The 17,727-nt window shown below is 49.8% G+C and overlaps 1 protein-coding gene across 1 annotated transcript; it reads left to right on the top strand.

Moving 5' to 3' along the window:
* Positions 1–977: 977 nt before the first annotated feature.
* Positions 978–4,061, top strand: LOC114864762 (proheparin-binding EGF-like growth factor). The gene is made up of 6 exons (XM_029165725.3): positions 978–1,217; positions 1,818–2,057; positions 2,145–2,355; positions 2,451–2,603; positions 2,701–2,787; positions 2,876–4,061. Exons 1-5 carry the CDS (start codon positions 1,175–1,177, stop codon positions 2,771–2,773), a joined length of 720 nt encoding a protein of 239 aa, XP_029021558.1. The 5' UTR covers positions 978–1,174; the 3' UTR covers positions 2,774–2,787; positions 2,876–4,061.
* The last annotated feature ends 13,666 nt before the right edge of the window (positions 4,062–17,727 follow it).

Here is a 17,727-nt window from a genome sequence, read left to right as displayed (position 1 = left end):
TATATTAATAATGTATTAAGTCATTATATTTGACCATGACGTCAAACTCTTGTGAAAAATAAATAATACACTATACGCACAACTAATCGTTTGCGTTCACATCTACGCAGTTCTTAGAAATAACTAAACACCAAATGTATCATGTGTGGATTTAAAGTAGGATTTTATTACTATTATGCGTTTTAAGATATCTCCAGTGAACTCAGAACACGTCTGTGCGTTTATTCCCAACTTCACCACATGGTGGCGTAGACGGGCTGCCTGCTGTCAAACCAGTGACGTGGTTTAGACTGACCAGAACCCCCCAAAAAATATTTAACACAACCCAAAAATGTACAGCAGCAACAACAGATTTGCTATTCAGTGTTTCACACCAAATCCTTTGGTTTCGGTCAAATACAAAATACAAATGTTGCACACCTATAATAAAAAACCTGAACAGTATGGATTGACTTATCTTATCTTTGTCATCTTCCTTTGATCTCGGACACATTGACATGGTCCATTTATTAACTGTCTCTTTTATCCTACGCCTCACAATTCACAGTCTTCTGTTTACTTTTTTTAACCACTCTTTTAGCTGATCTATCTTACACCATTTCTTTGTGACATTTTTACAGGCTACTAATATTTTACAAACAAATTATTAATGTAACAAATACAAACAAATACAACACTGGATATGGCTAAATTATATATTTCTTTGCTATTTTTAATAATACTGTCAATGTAATTTTTTCCTAGGTCTTTGACTTTATGTCTGTCTCCAGTGAAACTTTGTATATGAACTTAGGACTAGCTTGTGCTGCATTAAAATATTCTTCTGCTCTTTGGTAAAGCTGTGCCTCCCTTATGCGTCCCTAGTTTGGGGTTGGGGGTTAATGAGGCCATTAGAAGTCCCTTATTCAAATAAGATAGTCGTCCCTCGCTGTGGGCGTGGCGAGACACAGCTATAAACAGGTCGGCGCCCCTGCAGGGACGCTTTTTCCCTCCGCTCCTCTCAGCCGACGGCCGCAGTATCGCACCAGAAGACGCGCAGATCTCAAACAGGCGGAATTAACGCGCACCGAGAACAAATAAAACAAAGTCAGAGGAATACGCAGCGCCGGAGAGCCTAGAAGGAATACAAACCATTCTATTTTTTTATTCAACGTCACCTGGAAGTTTTGCGACCATGAGGATTTCCAGTGCTGTGCTCGTGCTGGTTCACTTCTTGGGTGAGTTTCACGTAGAGACCGCGTGGACTGATGCGTTAGAGACGCGCTCCCTCTGAGCCTGTCTGCTACTTGTTATGTCTTAAACATGACGGTTCTCCGTCGCCTTGTAAACTAAACAGCTTTTGAGGCAACGCTTTTGATGATGCCAGGCTAATTGGGTCATCTCTCTATTTTAGAGCAGCTTTATGTAACTGTATACATTTATTTTTAACCCATATTCTTGCCTGACATTAGCTAACTGTCTGCCTGTGCCTTGTGTGCGCGCGTGCGTGAGGCGCGGGACATTTGCCAACTTGTATTTGCACCCTCACACACTCCTGCGCCGCCGATGAAGGATTTGTTGGCCGGCTTCCACTGTGCTGAGGTGCTCTTTAGCAAGGGAGGGAATAGCTCTCAACCCCTAAGGACCGTCTGAACGCGTGCATTGCCTAAAAGGATCATCAGGGTTGCGCAAACAGTAAAAAGAAATGGACCCAGGCGTGTGCGCAACATGTTTCAACTTGTCCCGTCTTGGCGCAGTCGCTGTCCACTAGAGGAGGTCTTTCTCCGGTCGGTCTATGTTCATGCCAGCCTCTCATTCTGAGCTCTCCTCTCCTCCAGCGGTGTCCGGACTGGCCAGCGGCACCCCGGTCGACAGGCGCGAGAGCGACAGGCAGCAGCACACGGCCGTCATCAACTTCCTGGCCACGACCAAAGACAGGAGAGCGGAGGAGGTGAGCCGCAGCGCGGCCGCGGCCACGGCCACGTACGGTGGCGAGGAAGAGGAGGGGGAGTACGACTACTATGAGGAGGAAGACTATGAAGACGGCGACGGTCTGTCTGGAGACTACCAGCCCAGAGGTGAGGCCGCCGTTTTAAGGCCATCTCAGAAGTTCGCTGAAAGGCCGGTGAAAATCTGAATGGTGTGTGTTTGCGTTGGTGTTGTAGTTGCCATGTCAAGCAAACCCAAAGACCCGACCGTGGTCCAGGAGCGGGTGGCGGAAAGCGCCGGGGAGAAGCAGCCGAGGGGGAAGGGCCGAAAGAGGGGGAAGGGAAAGGGCAAGGGGAGGAAGAGGAACCCCTGCCTGAAGAAGTACAAGGACTTCTGCATCCACGGCACCTGCCACTACCTGAGGGACATCAGCACCGCATCCTGCGTGTGAGTAGCCCCCCCCCCCCCCCGCCGCGTCGAGCCCCACGCGCCGACTGTCCGCGGACGCCGCCTGTAACAGAGTCCCTCCTTCACGCCTGCAGGTGTCTCCCAAACTACTCGGGGGAAAGGTGCGAGTTCTTCACGCTCCCCGTGCAGTCGCCCGAGGGCTACAGCCGGACCACGGCCCTGGCCGTGGTGGCGGTGGTGCTGTCGTCCGTCTGCCTCGTCATCATAGGGCTGTTATTAATGCTTAGGTGAGTAGAGATCAAACCGCCTCATTTTTGTCGGATCGTTTTAAAAGAAAAGGCAGGAAACGGGGTTTAAAAGCCTCTTCCCTTTTGTTTATTACAGGTTTCATAAGCGAGGAGCGTACGATGTGGAAAGTGAAGAGAAGGTCAAACTGGGGTCAGCGTCCAGCCACTGAGCAGGCAGCGTGGGGTGAGTAGTGAAGCCCGTGGACGCGGACCAACGCCTCCACGCTCGCGGAACCAGGTTTTTACTCAGCGCCTCCCTCCTTTCGCTTCAGGCAACGATGCGGGAATTCTACCTCAAAACAGTGAAGGTCAAACGTGAAACAAGGTCCCAGAGGGAAGAGGAGCGCGGAGAGCGAGGACGCCTGCCCGACCCTTAGCTGGACAGTGTGACGAACAAACGGGCAGCTGGACTCCTGGAGGCCCGGGAGGAAGACGGGGCCGCCTGAAACCGGAATACTGGAGGTCCCGGAGGGATGGACTGAGACGAGACGAGACGGGAGCGGAGGACGAGAGCGGAGACGGAGGAACAAACTGTGCTGCTTCTTGAATGTGCGACTGACTGAACTGATAACGTTCTAAAAGAAAGTTCAACCTGGATTTCATCCACAGACACCGTTTTGTATTTTCCTTCACAAGTCCAACTTTTTTGTTTTGTGTACAGCGAACTGTGTATTTATAATTCTAATTTATTTATTTAAGCTAACTGTATTTATAAAGACTTTAACCACCTTTTAAAGTAACAATGTTACAGTTGTTTTTGTATTTCGTATTAGACAATATTTATTTATGAAACAAAAAGCAACCCGTGCAGAAACTCCTGAAGATGTTTAATGATTTCATGAGAAGAGATGCACGGAAATCTTGATTTCTGGCTAATTTTAGCAATCACTAGACGATCAACAGCACTGTAATTCACCAAGCGATCACTGAACGCAGTCCTTTAATGTTTCAGGGTGGTTTCAATGAGGCCCGTGCTCCACAGGATCGGCCTGCACACACACTCACATTCACACTCACAGCTGGAAGCTGCCCAGTACGAGCAGCGGCCATTACAGTCCCACTGTAAGTTGGGTTCAAGGCGTTGCTCAAAGGCACATCAGCAATAATAATCAAAGATCCTCAAACCTCCCCCTCAAACGTGTCCTGCAGGTTTGGGGATATTTAGGACTCTTCTGGCTTCGTGTTCTGCTTCTATGTTGCAACGACTCCGGCTCCGACCGTGTGCTGAACACAGAAATGTGCATGTAAGGCTAAGAACCAGTTAATAGGGAGCGTCGGAGTCTAAATGGAACGCACTGCAGAGGGAATCTGTACATATGTCATGTTGTTTCACACCATCGTTGCTGTCAAGCAGAAGAAAATGTGAATTCAGGTGTCGACCCTTTGAAATCCTCTCCTGCAGTTTTGAAGTGATTTTTATTCATGCAATGTTTTCAAAATTAAACAACAAATCTGAACTTGACTAAAAATCTGACTCCTTCTTCTTACAACTGTTGATACTATTATTGATGCTCACTATCACAGTGAAGTGTTTCTATACAGAGAGGTCACGTTGATTTTTATTTTCTGTTCCACTTCCTCAGTCCTGAACCAACACGATGTTTCAAAATGGCTGCTGGGTAAAGAGAAGAGAGACGCTGTATTTATAGTAAACACAACATTTTGATCTCCTCCGTCTCTGACGTGGGAGTGACAACAATTAACCAAAGCACCTGTATCCTGGCTCATATGGCAAATATAGAAACGGAGGAAGAAAGTCTCCTGACCCCCAGTTAGAGCTGCCGAGTGGAGGCCAGCACTTACTTGCTAATTACTTTCAACTTCAACAGCCAAACAAAGTTCTGACTGTATTATTAAGTCACTATCAGCTATGTGATGACAGCAGCATCACCGGCCTTACAGAAGATCAATGGGCAGAGTGTTGGCAGAACCCTCTGGTGTGTGTGTGTGTGTGTGTGTGTGTGTGTGTGTGTGTGTGTGTGCGTGCGCGTGTGTGTGTGTGTGTGTGTGTGTGAGCCACAGGGAGCAGATGTTCGGTGAATGGGCCAGAGAACACCTGACGTTCAGCCACAGCGCGTCACGCCACAGCATTACTCACAAAGACAACAGATGTCACGTTCAAAGACCCGCTACCGGCGTGGACATCAGAGAGCCGAGCCGGCCGCGGGCTTCACAGAGACCGCAGGCAGCGGGGCCCGGCAGGATGCAGAGCGGTTGTGATGCTGGTTTAATGGCTGAGGAGCCCAGCTGGAGCCCCGCGTTAGTCACGCCTTGAAGTCGCCTCCTACATGGATGTTGTTACGCCGACAGTGAGTGAGTGTGTGTCGTGGAGTAATGCCCTGGTTGTGTGTCTGTGTGGGTTACAGCGGTTAACCACATTGTTACATGCAGAAATCCACAGCAAAACACCAGTGTTACGTGTTTGCTATAGAGCCATTTTCAGTCCTCCACGGGTTTGATTCACACACTTTTCTATATATATTGAATAAGCAAGATTGATGAGGACCCACTCAGAGCCAGATGCTGCTGGATAGACGGGTGTGGCACCTGATTCAGGGCTCGACACTCCTCAAAACGGCGGTTTTGAGCCGTTTAGCGGTTAACATGCTCGTGTACATATTTCTATTTGCCCACTTTGCACTTTCAGTCGGTGTCTCCTGAATCAGCGTCGCGCAATGATTCAGCACTGAGTCTTCTGTTTTGATGTTCTAAGTTACAGACCGGCAGCTGTAAGCGCCCATGTCACAGTATTACATACACAAATACGTGTGTGTGTGTGTGTGTGTGTGTGTGTGTGAGTGTGTGTGTGTGTGTGTGTGTGTGTGTGTGTGTGTGTGTGTGTGTGTGTGTGTGTGTGTGTGTGTGTGTGTGTGTGTGTGTGTGACAGAGGGCCGGCCACCTAATCCCAAGCCTCTCAATGTCAAGTAGCAGAGCGCCCAGAAATAGTGCCGTGCAGTCATGCTCACATAGCTGCTATTCCCGGGGCCCACGGCCTCCGCCGAGCCCCAGTGCTGAGGGAGAGCGGCTCATCATCAGCCCGGTCCCCTTGTGGGGTCACGTCCACCTTGTGGGTATCGCTGATCGTACCTACAAAGTTTCAAAGGGCACATTTCCATACCTCAGGAGGCGTTTCCTCACCGGTTGCCATGGAAACCCACAGACTCTTGTTGTGCCTTCAAATTTCCTACGTTACATTAAACAATTTGAAGCTGTGTTGACGATGTTTGATACGAATGATCATTTCATTTTATATTACATTGCGAAACAAGCCCCGGCGGTTGCGTTGGACTGAATCAGCGTAAGGATGGTGAGCTTGTTGTGAAAGGTGCTTCCTGTCGCCGTCAAGAAGCAACAATGGGCCATTTCCACATTGATATGGAAGTGCGCACAGCAACAGTTGGGAATATAATTATTCCTGAGCCCGATGTCATCATCAGGAACATATACCTGAAATTATTAAGAATGATTCCATAAGTGTGCGTTGGGTGTTTTTCTATTTGAACAAGCATCTTTGCATGTATGTGATGTTTGGAAACGTCACAGCTCAGGGGGAGTTGTCCTCACCTGCACCGCCTGAAGTGGACACGGATTACTAACACTTCCCCACGGCCGGATGGACGAGGCGAGGACAGCGAGGAGTGGTGATGACAAAGGGAGACGGGTGAGTGAGGAGTGTGCACGTGGCGTGGACGTCCCCACGAGGAGGAGGGGGAGATAAGGATGGAGAACGGGTGTGAGCCTGGAGGGCGCCGTCTTCGTCTGACTCAGTCTTTTTCAGGCCGACGACCGGCGGACCAGTTATCCTGTGCTCCCGTCCCATCCCGCGCACATTCCTGCCCCCCCCCCCCCCCCCCCCCATCTCCTCATCCTGTTCCTGCTCTTGTTCTTCTTCTTCCTTTCACCTCCGGGACCGACGCCCGCAGCCAACGTGAAGCAACGAACGGTCATTTTTACAGAAACGGAGAAGATGCTCGCTAACTGACCAACACCCCATGAAACCAGTCATGTTTGACTCATGGCTCCGTTTTTCCACTACTTCACTGAGGCTGGACGTTTGAGCTCCGAAGCCCATGCACGTTTCTCTCACTCCTCTGTAAAAGAACTGCTTTTCTGCGCACCGTGCTGCATCAATATTACATATTGTACATTTATCCACAGGACTTTCCTCTGTTGCACCACTGCCACTTCGCTCTGATGCCGTGGGCGGAGCGCGGACATTATCCTGGTTGCATGCTGTCTTGTGCCTGAAGCCTCTCTGCTGCAGACACTCGGCTGCCTCTCTGCCTTCGGCTCCTGATGCCAGCGGGACGCGGGCAGGGACGCCAGCAGATTCCCCTCTGCTGATGTCACCCCGCTGGACCCCCGCTTGTTATGTATCATGATCACACTATTAAATTCTCACTTAGGTCTATTTCCACCCCAAGGAGGCTGATGGTGGCATCACATAACCCGGCCGGGTAAAAGGAGAAGGGAGACTTATAGTGGGAGCGAGAGGCGGGCCGGGGTTGGGTTCCGAACGGACGGGAAAAGGTGGCAGGGAGGGAAAACGGGGTATGATCCACCCCATGTCATCCAATCAACATCCCTGCTGCCACACACACGGCTTGAAAAACACAAAACAGACAGGAAGGCTGGGTGACTGCATGCCTGACTCATCTGTTTTCTCTGCCCCTTACTGTACGCCTTGTGGGTTTACGAAATTAAAGAAAGACTCCTCCCATATCCGCCCAGTGTGTGTGTGTGTGTGTGTGTGTGTGTGTGTGTGTGTGTGTGTGTGTGTGTGTGTGTGTGTGTGTGTGTGTGTGTGTGTGTGTGTGTGTGTGCACTGCAGCAGGAGCCTAATGGTGGTTTTAGGGGATCAGCCCAGCGCGTGCTGGCGGCTTGAGCTGGCCGCCACCACAGCTTATGACAAAAGAGCGGCCGGCGGATGTGAGAGCAGACGGCAGCAGCCTCCGCTGAGCTCAAGGAGTGGGCTGCAGGCATTCTTCCCTGCTGTCGAAACTCGAAACAGCTCCCGCGCCCCAAGGCAAACACTTTATGTCAATGTCGCACAATTCCCACTCAATATTATATATTAATTTAAGTGTTCCTAATTTGTTTTGATGTACAGGGAGGAAGTGTTCAATGACAAACATTTTCGAAAGTTTCAAGATTACTGGGTTTCATTGAAAATAAAACTCTTCCTGGAGCTCAAAATAAATATGACAGGTCATTGGAGGCAAACAGGTGCTTGATTTGGGTCAAAAATAGCATCAGGGAACTAATGACTAATATGTTGTTGTTGTTGTTGTTGTTGTTGTTGTTGAAAGTTGAGAGTGGAAAGTGAAGCTAATATGTTAACCTGCCTTCGGTGGAAAACCTATGACCAAACTTAAGTAAATGAATGAACGAATACGTTTTCATCCACCACATATTGACATTCCGCAGCAGGCAGCCCACAGGCCATTAGTGAGGGCCCTGACCTCAGTGAGTTTCCCCTCTGCTGCTCTCCATCCCTCTGTGCTGCCACTGTGGCTCTCTCTCCGCGGCCTCCAGACAGTGTGGGAGCTGTTCAGAGAGCAAGGAATGCAAAATGCGAAGAAAGCACGAGTTGCTGAAGGGGAGACGAGGGTGGAGAGGACGGCGGGAGAGGGGAATTTTTCCTGGGATGAGGTCATGGATGATGGCTCCTCACTGAGAGCTGAGAGCTGAGCTCGTAGTGGATGTACACACACACACACACACACACACACACACACACACACACACACACACACACACACACACACACACACACACACACACACACACACTGGGCTCAGTCCCTGGCAGAGACCTTCCATCTAGCTCTCCTCTCTGCCCATTACGCCGCGGCTAATCTCCCGCTCCAGATCGCTCTGTCCTCATCAACGCACCGCACATGACGGCCAGCTTTGCACGAGGCAGCGCAGTCGAGCCCCCGGCGGGCCGCTTTAGCTTCGCTAAAGCCCGGCCCATTACGAGCTGAGAGATGGAAGTGATTAGTAACACGCTACGATTAGCGCAGTCAGCGCATGCAAACGCGCTGACGCAGCGCTGTCCCACCGTCTCCTGAGGAAGGATCTGGGTTCAGTGCTCCCGCCTGAATGCGGGTTAGTAGTCACTGTTGAGGAGGCAGGATGATGGAGGTTAATGTTATTACTCAGCCCCTTTTCCTCCTCTTTTCCTCCCTGTGTGTGAGTCAACCCCCCCCCCCCCTCCTCCCGAGCCCCCTTCCCCGGCGTGGATTTCGTGAACGGGACCTAAGCACCGATGCTTTGTCAGGGGGACAACAAGGCCCCCTGCTGACTGTGAGCGGCTAGCGTGACCTTGGGGGCGATGGGACGACTCGTTGAGTGGCTGTGGTTCTGCTCTTGGGGCCGACTGGTCGTGCAAGAAGGAGGGAGGAGCGAACACCTTTCAGATTAGAGGTTGGGCTTTTTCGAGTGGGGGTGTAGAAAAGACTAAATAGCCTGTGCAGCTTCTGTTGCTTATTGTTCCAAACGCCATGGGGGTAACTCGCTGTCTTCAGGGATTAAATGTGCCTAAAATAGATCTGGACTTTCAGGTTTTCCCATAAACAGGCTGCGTGTATCGTGGGTATTTCTGTGACCTGTCACCTGCGGAGTCCTCCCCCACCTGTTTCATTTTCCCTCCCACGACCTCCTCAGATCTCTGCTGTGAAACAAAGGTCGGCTTGTTCGAGACCACAGATGTGTTTGCAACTCCGGGAGTTCCCTGACAATAATTACAGGCTCGTCGCTGACATCTTTATTGCCACCGAATTCCAGCCCTGGCTGAACCTTGCACTGATTTGTGACCTGGAAAGGTGTGCGTTCACACCCCAGCTCGCCGTGAACCTGGGGAGGAAGCGGGTCTGGGGAACCCAGCATCCATGCCGCGACCAACCGCCACGTCCTCCCGCTCCCGTGCTCATTAACAGCTGCACTTACTCTCCTTCCGTCGGTCCACGGCGCGTCCGTCTCAGCGGGGAGTCGCCGTCCACCAACAAAGGCTCCACATCAAAGGGCGTGACGTCACCGCCTCGCGGGTCTTTGTCCGGGAGGCTCACGTGGAGCCCTTCTCAGCCTCAGGTATGAGGGTGAGTAGGTGCTGGCTCCGGTCCGGACATTCCTCTCAGTCCTGTGAGTGAGTGTTTGCTCCGGACCTCTTTTATAGAGGAACCGGGGAGGGCGAACGGGCCGTAAACCGTGGCCACGGAATCAAACAGCATTATCTGCACCCTGCGCCAGCTTGGCCCTCCGTCGCCATGGCGACGAGAGCAATGCCAAGTGGGAAAACAACATCATAAAAGAAAATTGCTGTTGCGTCTCAGTGATTGTTGGATCCTATAGCTGGATGGGTGGGAGTAATTCACTGCACATGTTCAGGCTTCGAGAGAGTCAAAGGAAGGTTTTGTGCTTTTTTGTGTATCACAGAAGGATTAAAGCAGATGCAGAGGATGAGGTCACGGTTCTCCTGATCAAGGTCGGACCTAGGAGGCACTTTTTCCAAGTATGTTTAACTGAAAGTGTCTCTCTATATTTATAGTTATTTGGATATTCTTTGCGTGACATTCGTCATTCTGTGTGTGTGAGTAACAGAGGAGTGTAAATGTCCTAAGTTATACTTCTCTATTGTATACACAGAAACCAGACTCATTTGAGACTCATTAGCAGCCGCGACGGCTTTCAACAGTTAATTTGTTCTCAGGTTAGAAAGGAGAGACCCACTATTTTTTATATTTCTGCACAGGTTCTTGCTCCAAGTGCTTAAAAGTTGAGTAATGTCACAATCATGAGTGATAATAATCCAAATGTAGACAAAGGAGTAAATAAGATGCTGGATCCTGATATGATTGGATTGACTGCATCCACTATTCTCCATTATTCTAATTCAGTTGTAGTATTGTTTTCTGCACACAATCCCAGACGCCTCTTGGCATTAAAGCCCGAGCAGGACTTCTTCTGGCTGTGGTGACATTTATCTCACCCCTCCCTAACGCCGGCCTTTGCCCGTTTCCTCACGCTTTGCTCTCTGACACACTTTTCCATTCTCTTATCTCGGTTTTCTTCACCCATTCCGCCGCCGCAGGTAAAAATAGCTCATCTATCGCCATCATTGTGTGTATTTATGTTTTATAGTAAACAGTAACGCGCTGTTGTCTCGCTCGTTTGTTCCACTGGCTTTAAATATTTCACGTGTTCCTTCCTGGTGTTTCTTTACCCTTCTGTAATCGGACCCGCGCACGTCGCCGGGCCGCCGCGTGCGCCTGTGTGCGGTTATTGTGAGCGAGAAGGGGGCGGAGCCGGGGCAGATACGCTGTCTGAGCAGCCTCTTCCTCCTTTTGCTGATTACTGCACAGTCATGATGTCCAGAAACAAGGCAACCAGGCACAAATCCACCGAACAAAGACACACACACACACACACGAACACACACACACACACACACACACACACACACACACACACACACACACACACACACACACACACACACACACACACACACGAACACACACATACACACACACACACACACACACACACACACACACACACACACACACACACACGAACACACACACACACACACACACACACGAACACACACACACACACACACACACACACACACACACACGAACACACACACACACACACACACACACACACACAGAAAAAGCCCATCTTGCATAAACACTGAGATTGTCCTTTGTTGTCCCTTTTTCCACTATTCTATGAACTACGTACCAACATTGCTGTTTTTTTTTCCTTCTGTCTGTCATCAGAGCTATTTCCAGAGGCTTTCTTTAGAAGTGGGTGTTACTAGCTAAAGAAACAACCTAAAAATAAACTAAAAGAGGGAACGGGGAAAGAAGAGGATGTGAAGGGACAGACACTAGTGTCTGAGCATTTTGTTTGTGTTGATGTCTACACACACACACACACACACACACAATTGACTGATTCAGTTTAGCAGGTAACTATGACTTCTGCTTCGGGTTCATATGGATTTCCTTCAGAATACTTTCCTTGCTGTGTCATTGGTGATGCTAAAGGTATTCTTTTCTTTGTGTGGAATTCACAGCGACACTCCCTGCAGTGGTACGACGTTTCGACTGTTTTAAAGGCCTACATGTAGAATTTCACATCTTTGCCGTCTTCAGGGAGACACGGCTTAAGTGATGCTTGAGCTTGTACCTGGTAACACGATAAACGCATGCAGCAGAGCGCATTCTGCAGCCTGAAATCAAACTGTGCGCTTGCATGCACATTGTAGCTCATCTGCCACAGCCGTCAGCAGGAAACATAGATACTGGAATATTAAATGGCCACTAGCTGAACGCCAGTTGAAGAGCTGAGGTGTGTGGCTGTGTCCAGTTCCCTTAACACGCTGCACATGAGGCTGCTCTAGAAGCAGACCAGATGTTTTTTAGTTTAATAAAATGCCTTCATGAAGTCATCATCAGGAAAGGAAGAGGTCTGCCCCGGGATTTCCCGCACACTCAGAGTAACATCCAAGAGCAAGGGGCGATCAGGAATGCCCTAGTCATGCACAACAAGCATGAGGAAGGCTAATAACACTGGAGGCCGTTTTCAGTTTAATTCAAATCCACCTGGAGTCCAAAATGATCATACCACTTCCACCTCCCACATTCCCACTGTATAGCAGTGCCTGAAAAAGAAAGTGTGTATTTGACCTACAGTGTTCTGTCGTCTATAGCTGCTAGTATCTGTTCAATCATTTGCTAGTAATGCCTTCACAGAAAGGGCAGAAATCCCATTATCCTCTGCATGTGCCGTGTTTTTGGTTTCGCCTCTAGCTCACAAGGTCTCAGTGTGACCAAACTCCACTCAGTAAATATTCAGCCATGCACTGGTTATGCATCCTGGTGAGGTGAAATGAGAAAATGAACAAACAGGAATAATGCAACCACTTTTTTCATACACAGTAACTGATCTCATAAATAATTTTAGTGTGGGCTTCTATTAATAGCTGGGACCCTGAGTCACTGAGTGCCACACATGTTCACACACCTGCATGCACCCTGTCGGAGCATTTTTCATGTAATATTCCTCAGATTGGCCACAGCCGGTGCCCACGCATGCACAGCCCACTTCCTTCCTTTATTTTGAACTGCACCTCTAATAGCAGCCTTCTTATCTGCGTGCAGTGGCGTCACCCACTGAAGTTGGTTTTCTCTCGAATGCACCAAAATGTCGGTAAATTCCAGCCCCTCGCTGACACATTCCAAAGCAGCCGCCTTCCTCTCTCTGTCCAGTTATGATGTGCCCGTGTGGGTTGTGAGGCTGCTGTGCCACCGGATTCCTTCATGACCAGTCGCTGTGTCATCGCAAAACAGAAAAAGGAGCGGGTGTCAGACGTCACTCTCCGAGAGGGCGGCGTGATGACATCACTGTGATGCTATGGGAGCGCTGGTGGCCCTGGCAGAGGCGCAGCAAGTTAATTGTTATTTGACTTAAAAGCATGATGCTGATGTTTATAAAGTGCCTGAGGGAAAAGCAGAGTCCAGTTTAGGAGGATGTGACCTCACTCGGTTCCTAATAAGCAGTGTGGCTTCAGTCTGCAAACATGGAGAAGCTGAAATAACAAAGCGATTAAAGTGAGGAAGTGCGACTGTGAGGATAAAAGCGACGAGGAAGGGGCGGTGGGTGGTGGTGGGGGTGGAGGCGGGTTCAACGGCAGAACTCCTGACCTTCGAATGGACAACTGGGAAAACTAAGCTGGTATTTGATGGGAGGCACATTATACAGTCTACACAATGGGAAAACAGTAGCACAATTTCCCATAGTCCCCTTGGGCATGGGCACTGCCGAAAAGGGAAGCCAATCATTTAGTCTCCTGTTTGCAGTAGGAGTCAAAATCACACTTCCTGGTTGCATGTGGCATTCCTCAGCGTTTAAGAGCTAGGATACGAGCGCCCTGCGTCTGTGGACTGTAGAGAAGCTACGTATGCTCCTGTGTGAGCCCAACCCCTGTTGCCATGCCAGGCATTACTCAGTATGACTGCTGGACACCACTAATGCATCGTGTAATGATAACGATGGAAGAGACAGCCCTGATGGAGGCGAGTAGGAAACATCAATAAAGCAATAAAATTAATTAATGCTTTATGACTTTAGCTCATGTCAAGTGTAGTCCAGCTCCTCCCCTTTAGGTGTGGAGTGTATAGAGCTCACTAGTGCTGCACTAGTGTGCTTCTTTGTGCGACGTTTCAGTTTGACTACAGGTTTAACAGAAAGACACAGGTATGCGAAGGGGAATGAGCCGGAAGTGATGGGAGTGGAATGGAGAACATGTTTTAAGCGTAGCCCGGGGCCGCTTGTTCTGACATCGTACAGGTAGGACCTGAACGCAGCACGGTTTACACAGGCAGGCCTGACTCACAGAGAGGCCCACTCTGCAGCAGCGTATGCGGCCTCTGAGCTCAGTAACCTGAGGAAACACACGGCCCGGCAGCGCGCAGGTAGCTTCAGAGCTCCTTTTACAACGGTGGGGGGTCACGTTTCAGTGGAATGTTCCACAGAAAGGCTTTCGGCCGCTTCCACAAAGAGGCTGAGTGTAATCGGTTTCCCCGTGATCACGCGACTGAGTCTCCAGGATGAAACCAGGTGAGGACCCTGTTGCGTTTACTCTGATCCAGCACAACGAGGCACGAGGAGGGCGCGCACGTGCATTTACTATGACTGAGGACACGGTGAATGTTTCTGTCAGGGCCGCACGGTATTCACTGGCACTCGGCTAATTGAATTGTGTCCTCGCGAATGCATGCGAAGTATGCCTGACATTTTAAAGAACAACATCGCTTGAGAAACATGAAACTGGGCTCCCAACAAACGCTCAGTGACTCACTGTCATTGTAGCACTTCCAGTGATGTAATGCAACTGAGAAAGTGACCTGGGCACGAGTCAGGTACGGCCCCACAGAGGATGAAATGAATAAAATGATAAGTCTGAATGTGACTGTAAAGATCAAATACTTATTGGGTTATTTTAAACTTAAAAAAGCGACGTTATGAACAGTCTTATGCTGGAAAAGCCCAACTTTGGACGAGTGCCGTTAAACCGATATCAGCTTTAAAAGCCAGCGTGACGAATAATACTCATGCAAAGTGCAGGGGACTAAAGCTGACGTCGGGTTTCAGCCATTTCCCTGAAAAGCAAAGCTTAAGCACAGCTCAGTGACAGACACTGATAGTGGCAGCGCCTCTGTAGCGCGTGTCACAGCTGTAACAGCGGCTTCGGACGTTATCACGCCATTCAATGGTCATTATCAGTGGTTATCAGCCCATACGTATGGGCCGGTAGGTGCCCATCTACCTGCTGGCAGCGGTGAATAGGTGCAGTAGATCACTGTCAATGATCCGTAAGGTTGATCACGGCTCGGATGATTTAACCAGCAGAGTCAGTAGTGTATTGTGTTAGCTAACTGTAACCTGAACCCCCCACCCGTTATCCAGCCCTAACCACAATAACCTAACCACAATAACCTCTAAAGCTGCAGAACATAGCAGCTTAGCTAGCTGTTAGCTGTTAGCGAGTAGGCAGAGCAGGCACCTACTGGCCCATACGAATTTGCTTATAAGTTCTGTTCAGCCCATTCGTTATGGCTGATAACATCCGAAGCAGGTGGCTGTAACCTGCCGCTGAGCCCCTCCTCAGCACGTATTTACAGCCCAGCGCCTGCCACTCTGGAAATGTACAGTACAAAGGGCAGCTGACGTCTCACAGGCAGAGCACTGGAGCAAAAAGAGGAAGGGAGAATAAGTGAAAAGTCAGACCGCGTCTCTCCTTTGCCTTGTTTTGGAGTTTTGGAAGTGGCTTCTTGGTGGTTTCGTGTCTTACGAAAGATGAGGTTCACGCCCATTACATGGAATTGTTGGTTAAGACTTTTCTGACCACTCTCCTGACCTATGTAACAGTGTCTCGTGGCAGCGGACTCAGGCACAGTCGGGACTTGGGACTTTTCCAGTATCTGATGCTGGGATGCATAAAGTCACAGAACTGATGGCATCATCAGGGTCGGTTCATAACACCGTTGTTGCACCTGAAGGCTTAGATTTCCGCTGAAGTAACCGTCGCTCGCCACATTCATTTAAAATTTAGGAGGACCAGTGATAGGGGAACTGACACACACACACACACACACACACACACACACACACACACACACAAACACACACACACACACACACACCCTCAGCTCTCTGTCTCTATCGAGAAGCTCACTGACACAATGGATCCCCTGCTTCCGAACCCTCGCTGCTTCTCTCCAAATCAGAATGTCATCACCCAGTGAGAAAAATACTTGTCATCTGGCCCTCGCCGTGCAGCCATTGGTGAACACACAGGCGAACTCAAGCATGGAGACATTTAGTCTTTCAAAAGCAGCATTGTGTGAAGGTCAGGCGAGCGTGGAGCGGAGATCTATCACAGTGACATTCTCCGCTCTGCGAGAGAGGCTGGACTGTCTGCTCCGGTTACATGGACGGGGCACCGGAGCAGACCTGGATAAAGGGAATGGAATGTTTGAGTGGTGGCGCATCTGCGTACGTGCGTGTGTGAGTGTGTGTGTGTGTGTGTGTGTGTGTGGTATGAGGGGGAATCCCTGACACACAGCGTCCAGCTAAATTTTGCCAACAAAAGCAAGCTTTCCAGGGTCTGTGGACTTTTTTTTTTAAATAATGTGGTCACTTTTGCTCTTTCAAGAAGCCGCATTACACAGATACACGCAACACAAATGAGTAGGTTCGGCGAAATGCATTTGTAATGAATAAAAGGCCCGACCGCCTGGGCTTCCTTCACTGAGCGCTGCCTCCCATGATGAAAAGCCCTGTTTGTTTTTTCTGCCGAGGACCACACTCATATCCCGCAGGGAGGGAATATGCAGACGTCTCAGCTGCGCCTTGTGGATTATGTGAAATATGCGGAGGACGTGTGGGAGACTGACGCGCTCTGGTTGACGCGACCGGCGCTGGAAATAAGAGCGATCCATGCAGACAGACAGTCTGATGACTTCACTGACACCGGGGATGAATCAATGAAGGAGACTTGGAGTCTAATGAGAGTCAATAAGAGCTGTATTCAGACATGAGTGTAAACTTTATGAGCATCACCGCCATGATTTGACTCAAACAATGTAGCAACATTGTTACAAGTCATCAGACACATGTGGCAACGTGCAGTAGAGCAGCCAATCAGAAACGTCAGGGGGTCTTCAGATTAATCATCCCGCGCTCAAAAGGCTGAAGGTGCAATGACTAAGATGGAGGTTGTCTTTGGCTGCCGTGGGCTGCGATGATCTTATCAGAGCCCACTTATGAGCAGACAAAATGTTCCTGCTCCAAGAAGGTGTGTGGGGAGGTACGCGTCACGGGTCTGTCTGGACATGTAGTTTCAGCACAACCGCTCAACCTGTCATTACATCTCAGTCGGTGAGTCCTCCTGCCTCCGCTCAGGAATTTACAGTCTCCGCGAGGCCCTTTTCCAAAGCAGAACAACAACAGGAGGACTGATAAGGAACAGGTTTACTTTCAGTTGCTTGTGTTTCCCTTTTTCCAGTGCATCGCAGATAATCCCTTTAAACACACGCACCTCCGAGGCTGAGCTGCCTTTAAAGATATGGGGCCGTGCCGAGCGGGTGCACTCGGTAAAAAGGTGAGCCATACTTAGTCCAGAGTAAACTGGGTGTGCATAGCCGGCATGCCCCCAGCCCTTACTCTGCATTTAGCCGCTGACCCCCCCCTTTATGACAAAGATCTACAGAACCGTCATGACCTCACCATCCCGGAGGCGCGTGCATTCACATGGTCGGGGGGGCAGTGTTCGTTTACAAGCATGATGTCACTGCGCTGGATGCACCGGCCCTCACTGCAGCCCAGACCTGACCCCCGGCCCCACACGGACCCCCTGTGTGACGACCTCTCTAGACACAACTGTGTCTGCAGAAGGAAAAGCATGGAAAGCAGCTTCTTTCCCTCATCGCGTCCCCGACGGCGACGCCGGTGGATTTGGACGTATGTTATTAATACCGCAGGGGCGTTCACTTGGGGGGATTTAGGAGGCTTCTTGGGTTTCAGTTTCTGGTTTTCTGGGCTCG

This window comes from Betta splendens, chromosome 10, assembly GCF_900634795.4.
Source record: "Betta splendens chromosome 10, fBetSpl5.4, whole genome shotgun sequence".
NCBI classification, from domain to species: Eukaryota; Metazoa; Chordata; class Actinopteri; order Anabantiformes; family Osphronemidae; genus Betta; species Betta splendens.
This window is presented reverse-complemented; position numbering and strand designations above follow the sequence as displayed.